Raw genomic sequence first — 17,136 nt, forward strand, 5'->3', positions numbered from 1 at the left:
TGGTGCATGGCCTTGATCCCACCCTGAGCAGCTGCAACCCCACCACATCCTGTACGCAGCCTCAGACTGCCCCCCACCCATCAGCTCCTGCCCTGTGAGGGCAGCCCTACCACCAGTGCACCTGTACAGTCACAGCTGGGCATCAGCCAGCAGAGTAGATGATGAAGAAGAATGGATCAGTGACTGCAAAACAGTGTGGTGGAAGTAACCCAAATGAAACAGGAAAAAGAAAAATGAACTTTTAAAAGTAAGAATAGATTAAGGGCCCGTTGGGACAACATCAAGCATACTAACATTGGCATTACGGGAGTCCAGAAGAAGTAGACAAAGGGGCAGAAATTTTACTTGAATAAATAATGGCTGAAAACTTTCCTAACCTGGGGAAAGAAACATATCCAAGTACAGGAAGCACGGAGAGTTCCAAACAACATGAACCCAAAGAGGTCCATATCAAGCCACATAATCAGAATGGCAGAAAATAAAGGTAAAACCTTAAAAAGAGCAAAAGAAAACTCACTAATTATATATAAGGAAAACCCCATGAGGCTATGAACTGATTTTTTAGCAGAAACTTTGTATGCTGGAAGAGAGTGGCATGATATATTCAAGGTGGTAAAAGGGAAAAGATAGTAAAATCAAGAGTATTCTTCCCAGTGAAGTTATCATTCAGAATTAAAGGAGAAAGAGTTTCCCAAACAAAAACTATAGGAGTTCATCACCATTAAACAGGCCTTATAAAAGATGTTAAAGAGTCTTCTTTAAGCTGAACAGAAAGGGTATTAATTAGTAACAAAAAATATATAAAAGTATAAACTTCCCTGCTCAAGGTAAATACATAGTGAAGATAGTGTATTAATTGCTTGTAAAGCTTATATGTAGGTTAAAAAACAAAAGTAAAATCAATGATATTCACAATGTTAAGGGATATGCAAAATAAAAAGATAGAAAATATTAAGTCAAAACGTGGGGGAGTAAAAATATGGTACTTTTAGAATATGTTCAGATTTAAGTACCTATCAAGTTATTTATTTTTAATTAAAAATTTTTTTCAATGTTTTTTATTTATTTTTGAGAGAGAGAGAGTGTGAGCAGGGGAGGGGCAGAGAGAGAGGGAGACACAGACTCTGAAGCAGGCTCCAGGCTCTGAGCTGCCAGCACAGAGTCTGACATGGGGTTTGAACCCACAAACCGTGAGATCATGACCTGAGCCAAAGTTGGACACTTAACTGAGCCGCCCAGGCGCTCCAGTAACCATCAATTTAAAATAGAATGCTGTATATATAGAGTCTTATGTACGATCTCATGGTAACCACAATTCAAAATCCTGTACACAAAAAATAAAAACAAAGGAACCCAAATATAACACTAAAGAAAGTCATTAATTCACAAGGGAGGAGAACAAGAGAAAAGGAAAAGAACCAGAAGAACTGAAGCACAACTAGAAAACAAGGAACATCTAGCAATAATTAAATGTAAATGGACTAAATGCTCCAATCAAAAGACAAAGGGTGAATGGATTAAAAACCTAAATAAGACTCATTAATATGCTGCCTGTAATGACTCACATCAGACCAGAAGACAAAAAGACATACAGACTGAAAGTGAAGGGATGGAAAGATATTCTGTGCAAATGAAAACGAAGAAGAAGAAGAAGAAAAAAAGCCAGGGTAGCAGTACCTATTTTGGGCAAAATAGACCTTTTCTTTTTGAAATTATATTTTAAAAAATTTTTACTTTTTGTTTTAACTTTTTTATGTGAGACACAGTAGTTTTTTTTTAATTTACTTTATTTTTTATTTTTTATTATTTCTTTTACAAATAGTTTATTGTCAAGTTGGTTTCCATATAACACCCAGTGCTCATCCCCACAAGTGCCCTCCTCCATGCTCATCTCCCTCCTCCCCCTCCACACCCATCAGTCCTCAGTTCTCAGTATTCAAGAGTCTCTCATGGTTTGCCTCTTTCCCTCTCCCCCACTGTTTCCCCCCTTCTTCTCCCCCTGGGTCCTCCTTTAAGTTCCTCCTAATCCTCCTATACGTGCAAACATATGGTACTTGTCCTTCTCTGCCTGACTTATTTCGCTCAGCATAACACCCTCAAGGTCCATCCTTGTTGCTACACATGGCCAGATTTCATTCTTTCTCATTGCCATGTAGTATTCCATGGTATAGATAAACCACATCTTCTTGATCCAATTGAGACACAGTAGTTTTAAAAACAAAGACTATACCAAGAGACAGGCTAATTGCATAATGATAAAGATATCAATTCAGTAAGGGCACATAGCAGTTGAAAATATCTGTGCACTCAGTATATGAGCACCTAAATATGTAAAGCAAATATTTACAGACAAAGGGAGAAATGGACAGTAGTAGAATAATACTAGGGGATATACTTTAACACCCCACTTACATCAGTGGATAAATTGTTTAGACAGAAAATCAATAAGGAGACAGTGGCCTTTAATGACACACTAGCCAAATGGACTTAACAGACATGTACAGAACATTCCATCCCAAACCAGCAGAATATGTGTTCTTTTAAGGTGCATGTGGAATATTTTCTAAGACATTCTCCAGGACAGATCATGTGTTAGGTCACAAAACAAATCTCAGTAAAGGTAGGAAGAGTGAAGTTGTATCAAGCATCTTTTCTGACCACAGTAGTACAAAACTAGAAATCAGTTACAGAGAAAAAGAACTGTAATAGACAAACATGTGGAGGCTAACCAACATGCTACTGAACAATTACTGAGTCCCTAAAGAGAACAAAGACAAAATTAAAAAAATACTTTGAGACAAATGAAAACAGAAACACAACATTCCAAAGTTGCAGTAAATGCGGTTCTAAGAGGGAAATTTATAGCAACATAAGCCAACCTCAGGAACAAGGAAAATCTTAATCTAACCTACACCTAAAGGAACTAGAAAAGGAACAAGCACAAAGTTAGTGAAAGGAATAAGGATCAGAACAGAAATAATTTAAAGAGAAAAAAAAAAACAGCTGGTTTTTTGGACATGTTTTTAAAAAAAAGGATAAATCTTTAGCTAGACTCAAGAAAAAGAGCCCAAATAAAATCTGATATGAAAGAGAAGCTACAACTGATACTATGAAAATACAAGGGATTATGAGAGACTATTATAGATAATTATATGCCAATAACTGGATAACCTAGTAGAAAAAGATAAATTCTAGAAACATGCAATCATCCAAGACTGAATTAGGAAAAACTAGAAAACCTGAACAGACCTATTACTAGTAATGAAATTTAATCAGTAATCAAAAAACCCCTAACAAACGAAAATCTGGGACCAGGTGGCTTCATAGGTGAATTCTACCTCACATTTAAAGAAAAGTTAATACCTATTCTCAAACTATTTCAAAAATTGAAGAATAAGGAATACTTTGAGATTAATTCTCTAAGGCCAGCATTACTCTGATACCACAACCAAAGACACTATAAGAAAAGAAAATTACAGGTCAATGTCCCTGATGAACATAGATACCAAAACCCTCATCAAAATATTAAACTGAATTCAAAATACATTAAAAGGATTATACACAGGGATCACATGGGATTTATTCCAGGGATGTAAGGATGGTTCACCATCCACAGATCAATCAGTGTTATGCACTCCATTAACAAAATGAAGGATAAAAATCGTAAGATCATCTTAACAGATAATAGAAAAAGCATTTGACACAATTCGGCATCTGTTTGTGATAAAAAATGTCAAGAAAGTGAGTATAAAGACATATGTCAACATAATAACGTCTATATGACAGCCACAGCTATTACCATAGTGGTGAAAAGCTGAAAGCTTTCCCTCTAAGATCAGCAGCAAGACAAGGAGGATGTCAGCTCTTACCACTTTTCTTCAACATAGTACTGAAATTCTCGCCAGAATAGTGAGACCTAAAAAGGCATCCAAATTGGTAAGGAAGAAGTAAAACAAAACTGTCACTATTTGCAGATGACATGATAGAAAATCCTAAAGATGCCACTAAAAACATCAATAAATTAAAGTTGCATGATATAAAATTAATATATGGAAATCTGTTGCATTTCTCTACACTAATAACTGTCAGAGGAATTAAGAAAATTCCATTTACAATGAATCAAAAAGAATAAAATACCTAGGAGTAAATTTAACCAAGGAGGTGAAAGATTTGTACTCTGAAAGCTATATGATGTTGATGAAAGAAATTAAAGATGACACAAGCAAATGGGAAGATGTATCCTGCTTATGGATTGGAAAAATTAGTATTGTTAAAATGTCCATGCTATTCAAAGCAATCTATAGATTCAGTGCAGTCCTATCAAAATACCAATGGCATTTTCACACAGCTAGAACAAATAATCCCTAAATTTGTATGAACCACAAAGACCACAAATAGCCAAAGCAATGTTGAGAAAGAAGGACAAAGCTCAAGGTATCACACTCCCAGATTTCAAACTACTACAAAGCTGTAGTAATTGAACAAATGGTACCAGCTACACATAGATCAATGGAATAGAATGGAGAGCCCAGAAATAGACCCACACTTATGTGGTCAATTAATCTATAGTAAAGGAGGTAAGATTATACAGTGGGGAAAGGACAGTCTCTTTAATAAATGTTACTAAGAAAATTGGAGAACTGCATGTAAAAGAATGAAACGTATACAAAAATAAAATTGATTAAAGACCTAAATGTAGACCTGCATTCATAAAATGCCTAAAAAGTAAACATAGGTAGTAAACTCTTAAACATTGAACATTTTTCTTCTGTTTCCTCAGGAAAGGACAACAACAACAAGAAATAAACACAACCTTAAAATAGCAGTTCTGTCTCAGGGGTTCAAGAAATCAAACTTTTCGAAGTAATATCTTAGGTTTTCTTCATGTTAGCATGATTACCATGTTACCAATTTAGATATCAAAGAGCTTTTCTTCCCATTGTACAAAATTCTGAATTAATTTGAGCTCAAAAAACAAATAAATCCTCTTTTCATTTCTGGCCCATCAGAGAGTAGATCTCTAACATCTGTACACAAAAGGTCACCAAATGGTAAGCAAACAAATTCTTAGTTACTGCTCCCACCCATGGAGACTAGGTTATTGGGCATAAGCAAACCAAAAGCACAAAATTATAGAGAGGAAAACTAGACAAACATAGCAGAGGTAAGATTCTGTTATTGTTTGGGATTCATTCCTGGAGTCAAGAAAAAACTACCTGTGAGGTGTCTTCCAATGAAGACTGCTTACGTGGCTCTGTCCGCCTATCTACTGGGCATCTTCAGAACTCATGAAAAATAGCTTTATAGTTTTACAATTATGACTTTACACTGGTCATAACATATACATGTGTCAAAGATTTATTTAACTCAATAGTTAATAAAGGCACTGGTAAAATGTTTTAACTGGCTTCTATACCCTGAATCTAATCATGAGAAAACAGACAAATCCAAATAGAGAGACCATATACAGAATTCCTGGCATATAATTTTTTAAGTGTTCAAATCGTGAAATACAAAGGAAGACTAAACTGTTTCAGTTTAAAGGACAGCTAAATATGACATGTGATTTTGACATTATTAGACGCTTTTAGGCTCAATGCTGGAACCTGAATCGGGCTGAGGATTAGTTGTGGGTCATGTCTCAAGATGAATGTCCTGATTTGGATAGTTAGTTGGAATGGCTGTCATGTAGAAGAATGTCCTTGTAGGAAACATAGCTAAAGTATTGAGGGGTGGTAGGGCATGAGGCTAGTAATTTACTCTTAAATGGTTCAGGAAAGAAAAGTTTTTATACCATACTTTCAAATTTTCTCTAAGTTTGTAATCATTTCAAAAATAAATTTATAGAGAGATACTTCATGAGTGTAAATGTTATTGCTCCTCACAAGTGCCCCTTGATGATTCTTCCTGAATCTCTTACTACTGTGATGGTTGTAAAATAGTGATCTTCTGGCTCCATCATTTCTGTATAGTAGTTGGGATTCTACTGTAAGAAGTATCTTTATTTTCTCACCTATGGATTCTTATTTTTCGAATGGCTCTAATCTTTTACTGTTATTATTAATTTTATGTTCAGATTGTTCCAGATTTGGCTTCCATATAAGGAGTGGGGGTTGGCTGCTTTTCTTCAAGCAGCTCCTTCCTGGATCCAACAAGGTGATTCAGGCTCCTTTTATAAATATAGGTCTACCCAATCTCTGGAGTTAGCCACTTCTTCAAGGAACAGTGTTCTTTTTAGTAGACTGATATTTAAAACTAGGACAACCACTATTAATATTTTTGTTGTTGTAGAAACAATATTTTAACCATAATTAGGATTTTAATACCTCTACTTGGCAGTATCCTGTGTTCTCCTTAGTTTTCATCAAATACATGAATGGGTGCTGTTTAAAATTTAATTTTGTTTACTGTTGATAGATGAGTCCACGAACAACTGGGAGGTGTCAGCACTTTCTCGGGCTGCCCAGAAAGGATTTAATAAAGTTGTGTTAAAGCATCTGAAAAAGACAAAGAACATTTCATCGGTAAGAATCCCTTGTATATATTTTTTTTTTTTAACCTCAAACAATGGACAGATTAGAGTCTAATGCTTATGAAGAGTAAAAATCTTTGTTTCAAATGTTGTTCTTATCAATACATTAGAGTACAGTATAGAAATAATTTCAATATATTTTTAGCCATAAAATATATTACTTGATCTTGTTTTCTTGTTTCCTCACTTTCAAATATATTTAGTGGCTGAAAGAAAGTAATATAGATCATTTTCAGTAAGCAGTCATAATACTGATATTATAGATATTTAAGATTGTTTCATTTAGGTCTTAAATATATTTTTTGTCAAGTTTAATTCATTCCAGTTTTTATGTTTTTTTGGTGATGATTTCTTGAGATTAGGTTTTTGAGATGTGGCATATAATGTAATAGGAAACAAAGAATAAAGAGAGAAAACTGACTAGAGATAATACCTATTTTAGGTATGAAGTGAAAATTTTAAATTTGAAAAACTTTTAATATTTAGAACTGATAATGTAAGCTCTAGGGAAAAATCCTTCCACCTCATTATTTTTGACAGCTTTTGATTGAAATACTGCATAAAACTGGAAATGGCTGTCTAAAATATTTAAATTATTTTATCACATGTAAATAAAACAAAATAAAATTACTTGAGCATATTTCTGGTTTTACAGATAAAATTTCTTTACAGATACACAGTTCCTCATTCTCTAGGAGAGTGGTTCTTGAAGTGAGGACTCTGGGTTCCAGGGTGCAAGGTCAAAACTATTTTTACTCATTGACATTTGCACTGTGGTGTAACGAGGTCTAACACTGTTCCTTCCTAAGCACTTTATTACATCTTGACCCTTGAGCACATGTCTTTTTAATGTTCTGTGTGATGAAACAGAAGTATGCATAAAGCAGTCTGCTGCATAGTGTGACATAGTGTGACAGTCGTCTTTAGGAAAACACTTTGTGATGCTTTGAGCTGTGAGCTAAAGTAGGCACTTGTTCATGAACACCATTTTTACTTGAAAGAACAACTGGCAAACTGTGGCTATTCAGTGTTTGGCAGAGATTTTATCTAAAATAAATAAAGTGAACCTGTCACTTCAAAAAAAACATCTGAGAGTATTTCTTGCCAATGATAAAATTGCAAGGTTTTAAACAAAAATTAAATTTTGGAAAACTTGAAACCGTCACCATGAGCTTGACAACATCTTAATACTTAAAGATTTTTCTGATAAGATTGGTGATATTAACAAATGTGATTTTTTTTTTTGGTATATGTAATGAATTGTGACGATATTTTTAAGATCTGCATAACCCAGTAAACCAGTATTTTCAGGTGACCGATATGTCATGTTACTAAATCATGCATAGGAAAAACAACAACAACAACAGAAAGCCACTCAAAGTGCAGGATAGATCAATGGAGTTTAATGTAACAGACTACATAAAATTCATTGGTAAGGTTTTAGATTCCCCATTGTAACTAAGAAATAACTGGGTGGTGCCTGGGTAGCTAAGTCATTAAAACTTCTGACTTGGTTTCAGCTCAGGTCATGATCTTGCTGTTTGTGAGTTCAAGCCCTGCATCGGGATCTGCACTGACAGTGTGGAGCTTGGTTGGGATTCTCTCTCTTTCTCTGCCCTTCCCCTACTCATTCTTTCCCTCTCTTTCTCTAAATAAGTAAACTTAAAAAAATTTTTTTAAATTATGACTTGTTCAATTTGTATCAAAGAATAACAACTGTTATCTAAAAAGACTATTAAAGTGCTCCTCCATCTTCCAAGTGTGGCTTAAACAACATATCACTATACTTGTATCCTAGTGAGTCATACAGTAAAGAGATTTGCACAAGTGTGAAACAGTGTCACTTTCCTGAATTTTTTTGTTTTATTTGGAAAATATAATTACTTTTCCTAAAAATATGTCATTTGTTAACATGTGATGGGTTTCAGTGGGGTGTGTGTGTGTGTGTGTTTGTGTATTTTGAGAGAGAGGACATGAGCAAGGGAGGGGCAGAGAGAGAGGGAGAGAGAGGACACAAGCAGGGGAGAGGCAGAGAGGGTTAGAAGCATCACCAGCAGGCCCCATGCTGTCAGCATAAAGCCCAATGTGGGGCTGGATCTCACAAACTGTGAGATTATAACCTGGGCCGAAATCAAGAGTCAGACTTTCAACCAACTGATCCATCCAGGCACCTCTGGATTTTGTATTTTTAAATAAAATAATAAATAATTTCAAGGTTTTAACCTCTAGTAAGAGAAATTATCAATAAGTATGACTTAAACAAAAGTTCTTTGGGGATCCTCAGTATTTTTTAAGGGTGTAAAGGGTCCTGGCAAAACTTTGGAACCACTGGCCTTGAAAATGGACATCTGACTGCAAAACTGGAAAAGATGTGACTCTTTTCCATGAATTTGCAGTAATATTTACAGCAGTACTGTATAGGATATAATGAATCATTGAGAGACATTAATAACAGAGAGGGTCATAAAATAGTTTTTTTTTCTTTTCATAATTGTCTTAATTTTTAACTCCATCACCATCACATGTATATTATTGTTCAAATTTGCAGAACGAAGTACTGTCCTTAGAAGAAATAAGGATTAGAGTAGTACAGATGCTTGGTTTTTTGGGAGGACAGATAAACAAAAATCTCCTAACAGGTAAACTTTCCTTTAAAATAAATTTATCTCTATAGATGTATTTGTACTTTAATTTGAATATATACAGATCGTGATATAGTCTAGTATTTGCTCCTATATGTGATTTATATATTTCAGATGAGATTACAAAGAGTAATATTTTGCTAAATGAAATGCTTTGACTATATCCATGCAATCGATAATTCCAAACTAGTTGACAAAATGTTCTAGTCTGGTTTGGTAAGCACATTTTCCACTTCGAAACAGAACCTAATTTGATACTTTCTTTTAATATTATACATTGTGTCAGGAATTCAAAGTTAATCTGTGAAAATTCTGATATTCTTAATATTTGGATATTCAGAGTATTTTTAAAATCAGAATCAGCATTTTAGATTAGTAAAAATTCATCTGTATTTTTAGTTTTGATATTTCATATTAAGTATACTAGTGACTTTTGGTTATTTTAGGAACTTAGAACCTACATTTGGAAAATCAGTGTTACAAAAGGGAGATTTTCATTGTTCATTTATCATTTTTCCACATAACACCTAAAAATAATTCTTAATGGAACATGGAAATTAAATATTCTAGACTATTAAACTTGTTTAAAAATAGTTTTACTTTAAATCGAGGTTAAAAATAGTATGTCAGTGATAATGTAATGACATATATATGTCTGAAATAAAAACAAAAAAGGAAAGATGAATAATGTGCTGACTTACAAGTATAAAAGCATTCTACTTTCACTAATGAATTGAGCAATTAACATTAGAAAGATTTTGAATGAAAACATGCTCTTCCTGATTTTTTTCAACAGCCACATCCTCAGATGAAATGATGAAGAAATATGTGGCATGGGACAGAGAAAAAAGACTCAGTTTTGCAGTACCATTTATAGAAATGAAGCCTGTCATTTATCTGGATGTGTTCTTGCCTCGGGTCACAGAGTTAGCTCTTTCAGCTAGTGACAGACAAACTAAAGTACTTCCATTTTCCATTATTTTATTTGGAATCTATCTTTTTTAAGAACTGTATTTGTTTGGAAATAGATAATATATTTCAGCCATTCCAATATTATCAATTCTTATTTTCTGTAATAGAGTAATTAGGCAATGATTTAATTATCAGAAGTAGATGTTACTGATAGAAAGTAAACATAAATTATCTTAGTAGATAAACCTGCTAAAACACTAATATACCAAAAAAACTGTTCATAATAGAAAATACAGTATAAAGCGTATTTAAAAGTGATTTCCAATCTGTGCACTATTATTATCACCTTAACCTAGGGGATTAGAAACAGATAAAACAGATAATTCCATAAACAATTCTCAAATGTTTATGGAATTCCTTTGTAAATTTCCAAAATGCTTTAAAAATATATTTACTAAAAGTGATGGTTAAAAATGTGCTAACAGATGAAGCAAAGTTCTGTAATAATGGCAGCAATGAAATCTATTTCTTTGAAGGTACTAGTCCCAATTTGTCTAAATCTTTTAAGTTTCAGTTCTCACCTCCTGGATGCAGATCAGAAGGTGAAAGAATGCACAGAAGCATTAGTTTTATGTAAGAAGTGCTACTTCCAGTTAATTTATATTTGGGTATGATCATTATCTGCTACAAAAGTTTTTCTTTTTAAAGGGCTAAGTTGAGCAACATTTCAAAATATCTTCTCATAAACCTGGAAACTTAAAACTTATTGAAGTCCTGGCTTATTTTAGGTTGCAGCTTGTGAGCTTTTACACAGCATGGTTATGTTTATGTTGGGAAAAGCCACTCAGATGCCTGAAAGTGGTCAGGGTTTCCCACCCATGTACCAGCTCTACAAGCGAACTTTTCCTGTGCTACTTCGACTTGGATGTGACGTAGATCAGGTAAGTGAATGATACTGAATCTGATACAGTTGCAAAGCTTAAAAGAAAGTTGGATCTTGTTCAGGGATCATCAAAGCTTGCAGGTTGGAATACCCTGGGGATCTTAAAATGAATACTGCTGCCTGGCTGCTGCCCCTTCTAGCTGTGATGTAATTCCTCAGGGGTGTGACCGGGGGCTTGGGACTTTTTAAAACCTCTCCTGGCGATTTTTAATGTGCCACAATTAGGAAATGAGTCACTGATATAGTTAAGAGATGCTGATAGTGTAGGCATCTAAAGCTGAATTGGCAGTCTGCCCTCCTGTAGGGACTTGATCTCGAAGAATGAAGACGAGACAAGTAACCACGTACAGGACTGGAAATGTTGACAAGTGGCCTCTTCCTGATGACTTTGTGGCAAATTCTCCATTGCTGCATGAAGCAGAATAAAGTAGAATTCTCAGTTCATTTCATGAAGCTAGGATATCTCTGATACCAGGATGCACACACAAAAAAGGGAGCTAATTGAAAAATCGTTTATTAAAAACAAAAAAACCTTCATTTATAAATATAGATGGAAAATTCTTCAACATAATATGGATGAATACAATCCAGCAATGTATTCAAATGTTCTGTGATATTTAATAATTCAAATGTTCTGTGATTTTTGGTTTTAACTGGAAATTTACTGCAGAAACAGATTTCAGAAGTAGTGATTCTCTTGTAGTACCCTCAAGGGCATTTGTCCTGCTAAAACTAGTAATAGTTTAGTGTTTTCAGTGTCCTTGGGGGACATAAAACTCCCTAGATTTCTTGTATTCTGCAAGAGCTTTGGTCTTGTGAGACACAGAAATGTTTAAGATATAAAGATAGGGAATGTTTGCTTTCACTTTTGCTACAGACATTTTACTTTTTATATCTAATGAAAATCAGATGTGTAACCGTTTGTCTAGATAATTGGTGTGTTCCAAAAAGATAATAAGACTTTCCTTTATCTCTCAAGATGATCACATGGTCACACCAGATGAGGCCACTGAGTTAAGTTTCTAAGGTTCCAGGAAGATGTACTGTCTCTCTGGGTATTTCCTTTCAGAAGACAGGAGTCCAGGCTTGGCAGACACCTTGGATTATAAAAGCCAGAGACCCACAGGACTCTCTGCCCCTAAAGAAACTCTATTTATATTCTAGAAAGTTGGAGTAAGAACCTAGGATCCTTTCCATCCCAGCTCCAAGTAGTAAAGATTTTACTCCTCCTTGTTGGCAGGATGGGAGAGGTGCTTCTTTCTCCATTATCTCTTTGAAGTTTGTACATGCAGGGCATTGCATTTCATTTTGTCACCACAAGGGTGTGAATCAGGATGTAGGAACCACATGATCGTTATTTGCTTTGTAGTTGAATAATGATAATGTGTCTGATCCAAGATACCTTGTATGCATGTTTAGGATCATATTAATAAAGATAAATATTAAAAACCAACAATATCTGGCTTCACATTAGAAGAACAATAAGTTTTAATATGTATATTTTTCTCTGCCGGATTCTAGGAAAATGAGAAAAAGAGCTAGAAAGAACATGTTCAATATCTTATTTTAACTGGAAAAGAAAGCTAGTAAAACTAGGAGTATTATTACCTAATTTTTCCTGTCATTTAGATAGAACTGTTTCCAGTGTAAAATTACTGTAACATGAAGAAAATAAACTCTAATGGTATCGTTCCTTTAGGTAACAAGGCAACTATATGAGCCACTAGTTATGCAGCTGATTCACTGGTTCACTAACAATAAGAAATTTGAAAGTCAGGATACTGTCGCCTTGTTAGAAACGATATTGGTGAGTAGTGGTCGATTCTTTCCCTGCTGTTTGCAGTGTCTAGTTATATGTGATCTGTATTTATAGTTTTGTTTATTTATTTTGAGTGTGTGCACGTGGTGGGTGGGGGAGGCGGCACAGAGAGAAAGGGAGAGAATCCCAAGCAGGCTCTGTCTGCACTGTCAATGTGGAGCCTGACCTGGGGCTTGATCTCGTGAACTGTTGAGATCATGACCTGAGCTAAAGTTAGGCACTTAACCGACTGAGCCACCCAGGTGCCCCACTTGATCTATATTTAGAATTTTAAGAAAAGTTACCTGTCCAAATATCAAAATGTATCATCTAGTTAGGTCATACTGTCTTTTTTCTTTTGTTTTAGTGAATAGGTGAAATGACATTTTAACAGATAGGATGCTGTAATTATTTACTGAAGTGTTACTTTGAAATATTGGCAAGCAGTGTGGACATGTCTTTTTGGTTCTGTCCTCTTTTTGGAGAATGGTTATAAATTGACAGACTTCATCTAGATGAAGGCTGTGTGTGTGTGTGTGTGTGTGTGTGTAGAATAGAAGGAGTGGATAAGAATGTTCTTGGACTTTCATTTGAGTTGCAGAACTCTCTTTTTAAAAAAAAAAATATCTATAGTACAATAATTAAGAGTAAAAGCAGTTTGTTTGAGCTTATCCAGTTTTCTCCTGCATTCAGATTCAACAAGTAAGGAACCCTAGAAACAGCAGTCATTTCTGTACAACTGTCCTGAGATTGTAGAGGTAAAATCATTAGGATTTGATTACTGCTTCACTGAGGGCAACAAGCAAGGAGGTCAGCTTAAAGCCCTAGTGTCATTTGATACTGATTTATTACAGTTTTTGGAGTTCTTGCAAATAAGTTTACTTTGATTCCTTTAAATGTCATTTTATTTTATTTTTATGTGTTATTTCATCCCTGATTTGGTTTTGTTTTATATTGCCTTTGGAATCAGTAGCCCCAGTTAAATGCTTAGCAAGTTTGTCCAAACAGACGTGGTGAGCATGTTGTGAGGTGGGATGGGAAGATGCGCTGCACAGAGCAGCAGAACACGTGCTCCAGTTTGCCCCAGACAGTCCTGATTGTACCTGTTGCGTGTGTAATTTTAGTAGGGTCTTTCCACTCTCAGTGGTACCCTACTTGGATGCTGTGTTGTGGGTAGTGGGAGTTACTGAGCGTTTTCTATTAGGATGGTGACATGATATCTGTGGTTTAATTCCCTGCAGTGTCTACCAGCGAATGCTGACTATAATAAACATATTTAATTAAATTTAACTTGTGGCTTATTTGCACTTCAGATGGATTTATTCTAATGTTTCTATTCTGAAGTTTCTTGTTTCTCTTCCCCTCTTGATCATCGAAGGGGACTTAAGAGTTTCAGAAAGAAATCAGGTAAGGTCATAGTAATGTAAAGTGAGACAGTTGAGGAAAGGAAAGGTAAAAGAGGAAATGTTAAGTTGGTACAGCATTCAAGTGAAAGCATGTCTATAGGTTTCCGAGTAAGAATTGCTGATTCCATAATGTCAGCACATGCATTATTTACCTCTGCTCTGAGAAGCAATAAATATCACCTCTCCACATTTCCACAGTTAATGGCTTCTTGAATTCCAATAAGCACTATAATCAGAGATTTTGCATGTAGGAAATAACTGGGGATGTTTGGCAGAACTCCCTTATTTCAGTGTTCAATATAGGTTTTCAAGTTAGATCTTTCCTATACATATGTAAGAGGGAATTATGTCTACACAGGAATAAAAACATTCAAATTTCCTTAGCTGTTTATTTTTTTCAGGTATTTAGAGACTGTGCCTTTCATGGAGACTGCTCTTACAGAAAGTTATATTTTCAGACCACATCTCCATATGATTTTTATGTAGCATTACAATTCCCTTGGAACCTTAGAAGGATCTTATTTTCTTTAACCTCAGTAAGGCATTTCAGATACTATTATGAGGTAAAGTCAGCAAGAAAGACTCTTAGGATGGGTTTCTTCAGGGAAAGGAGGGACTGTTTTGTTGCTACATAATTAAAATAGTCTCTCATTTTTTCATGGATTTTTCAATTTATTTAAAGGAAAGTGTTTTCATTTTGTCAAAAGGACATTGTTATTCGAGTCTAGATTCTAGACAGTCAGATTGGTTTTCTGTTGTTTATTTTTTCTTGAGTAGTGTTCTAAATTAATTTTCACAACATGCTGTAGTTATACCCAGAGCAGACCAGGGAGTTCAGTTGTCATCATATGTTTTGTTGTAGGATGGAATTGTAGACCCTGTTGACAGTACTTTAAGAGATTTTTGTGGTCGGTGCATTCGTGAATTCCTCAAATGGTCCATTAAGCAGACAACACCGCAACAGCAGGAGAAAAGTCCCGTAAACACCAAATCACTTTTCAAGCGACTATACAGCTTTGCACTTCACCCCAATGCCTTCAAGAGGCTAGGAGCATCACTTGCCTTTAATAATATCTACAGAGAATTCAGGTAAGTAAGCCACATGACAGGCTTGTATAAAACAAGTTCTTCAAATTTTTAGTAGTGATTTTGAAAAGTGACTGGTGTTTATGTGATCAATGTATTTGTGTATCAAGCATTTAGTTAATCATGTGTCAGATGGGGTGCTGTTTTCTGGGGATTAAAAAATGAATTAAAATGCAGTTTGCATTCCGGAAGTTCAGAAACTACTGAGAAATACATACAAACATAATACCATGGCAGTCTTGTAAATGCAACAGAAGACATAATCCCGGGTGTTAGAAGAGGAGTATCTAATCCAACTTGAGTAGGTTAAAGAAGTCTTGCTATAGCATTTATACTTAGATGAAGCCTAAAGCATAAATGGGAATCAGCCAAAGCATTTCAGATGAAAGGTATGGGGTAGGGAGAAGAAATAGGATGGCATATAAGGAGATGAAGACATTTTATATTCCTCGACTGTGGAGTTTGAAGTTTGGAAAGGAACATAGTGAGACTGGCCAGGAGCCTTTGTTCATAGAGTTGAAAAAGGTAGGTCACTTCTAGTGACAGCAAGTCCCTGAAGCAGAGAGCTGCATGGTTAAATTTCCTTCTAAAATTCACCTGCCCATAGCTATATGGAGAGTGGATCTAAGTGACATAAAACAGTGACATAGTGACATAAAACAGGGCCAGGAATGTTTCAGAAGTCCAAGAAAAAGATCATTAGTCCCTGACCTAAGGTTGTAGTAGTGTTTGTTCATTCATCTGTTATTACTTTTTAAGAATATTGTACACTGAATCAAATGCTAGTGATATAAAGATAATAGCCATTCACGAGGGTTGCATTTGAAAAAAAGAGATAGATTAATAATTAGTCACATAGATAATTATAAACTTGTTGCTGAAATCAGTTCTTTTAAGTAGTGGTAGATGATGAGTACATCCTCCCTATAATGAGGAACTTGGCTTTCTTTGGTCCAGATAGCTTCTCTCAGTAAATGGCAGTTAAGCTTTGAAGATGTAAAGGAAGCAATTGTAAAAATAAGGTAGATGATAGAGATAGAGAGATGATGGATATAGATGGATGGATAGGAATTTCTGTGTGTATGTGCATGTGCACATTAAATGAAAATTGACTAGAGTTTGAAGCCACTAGGTTATTTTATTTTTATTTTAGCATTTTAGACTGTGAAATCTATATATACAGAAGAGCATTGAAAACATAAGTGTGACTATGTTACTGTTTTCAGATGACATGATACTATATATAGAAAACCCTAAAGACGCCACCAAAAACCTCTTAGAGCTAATAAATGAATTCAGTAAAGTTGCAGGATACAAAATCCATATATAAAAATCTGTTGCATTTCTGTCCTTCAATAACCACTTACCAGGAAGTGAAATAAAGAAAACAATCCTGTTTATAAGTACATCAAGAGGAATAAAATACCTAGGAATAAATTTAACCAAGGAAATGTAAGACCACAGAAAACCATAAGACATTAGTGAAAGCAGCTAAAGAAGACATGAATAAATGGAAAGATATACCATGTTTATGGATTGGAAGGATTTATATTGTTAAAATGTTCATACTCCCCAAAGCAGTCAATACATTTAACGCAGATCCCTGTCAAAATTCTAATGGCATTTTTCACAGAAACCAAACAAATGACCCTAAAATTTGTGTGGAACCACAAAATACACTGAGGAGCCAAAGCAATCTTGAGAAAGAACAAAGCTGGAGGCATCATGCTCCGTGATTTCAAACTATACTACAAAAGCTGTAATAATCAAAGCAGTGTGGTATTGGCATAAAACAGGCAGATCAGTGGAACACAATG

The 17,136-nt window shown here is 34.9% G+C and overlaps 1 protein-coding gene across 1 annotated transcript in view; it reads left to right on the forward strand.

The window, feature by feature from the left end:
- Positions 1-17,136, forward strand: part of PRKDC (protein kinase, DNA-activated, catalytic subunit) — a 187,967-nt gene that overhangs the window by 31,366 nt on the left and 139,465 nt on the right. The window contains exons 22-27 of the mRNA XM_077765911.1: positions 6,418-6,524; positions 9,081-9,171; positions 9,971-10,134; positions 10,875-11,027; positions 12,729-12,836; positions 15,096-15,322. Of these exons, the coding sequence (XP_077622037.1) occupies positions 6,418-6,524; positions 9,081-9,171; positions 9,971-10,134; positions 10,875-11,027; positions 12,729-12,836; positions 15,096-15,322 (850 nt within the window). The remainder of the gene's footprint in view (positions 1-6,417; positions 6,525-9,080; positions 9,172-9,970; positions 10,135-10,874; positions 11,028-12,728; positions 12,837-15,095; positions 15,323-17,136) is intronic.

This window comes from Crocuta crocuta, unplaced genomic scaffold (assembly GCF_008692635.1).
Source record: "Crocuta crocuta isolate KB4526 unplaced genomic scaffold, BGI_CrCroc_1.0 scaffold1471, whole genome shotgun sequence".
NCBI lineage: Eukaryota > Metazoa > Chordata > Mammalia > Carnivora > Hyaenidae > Crocuta > Crocuta crocuta.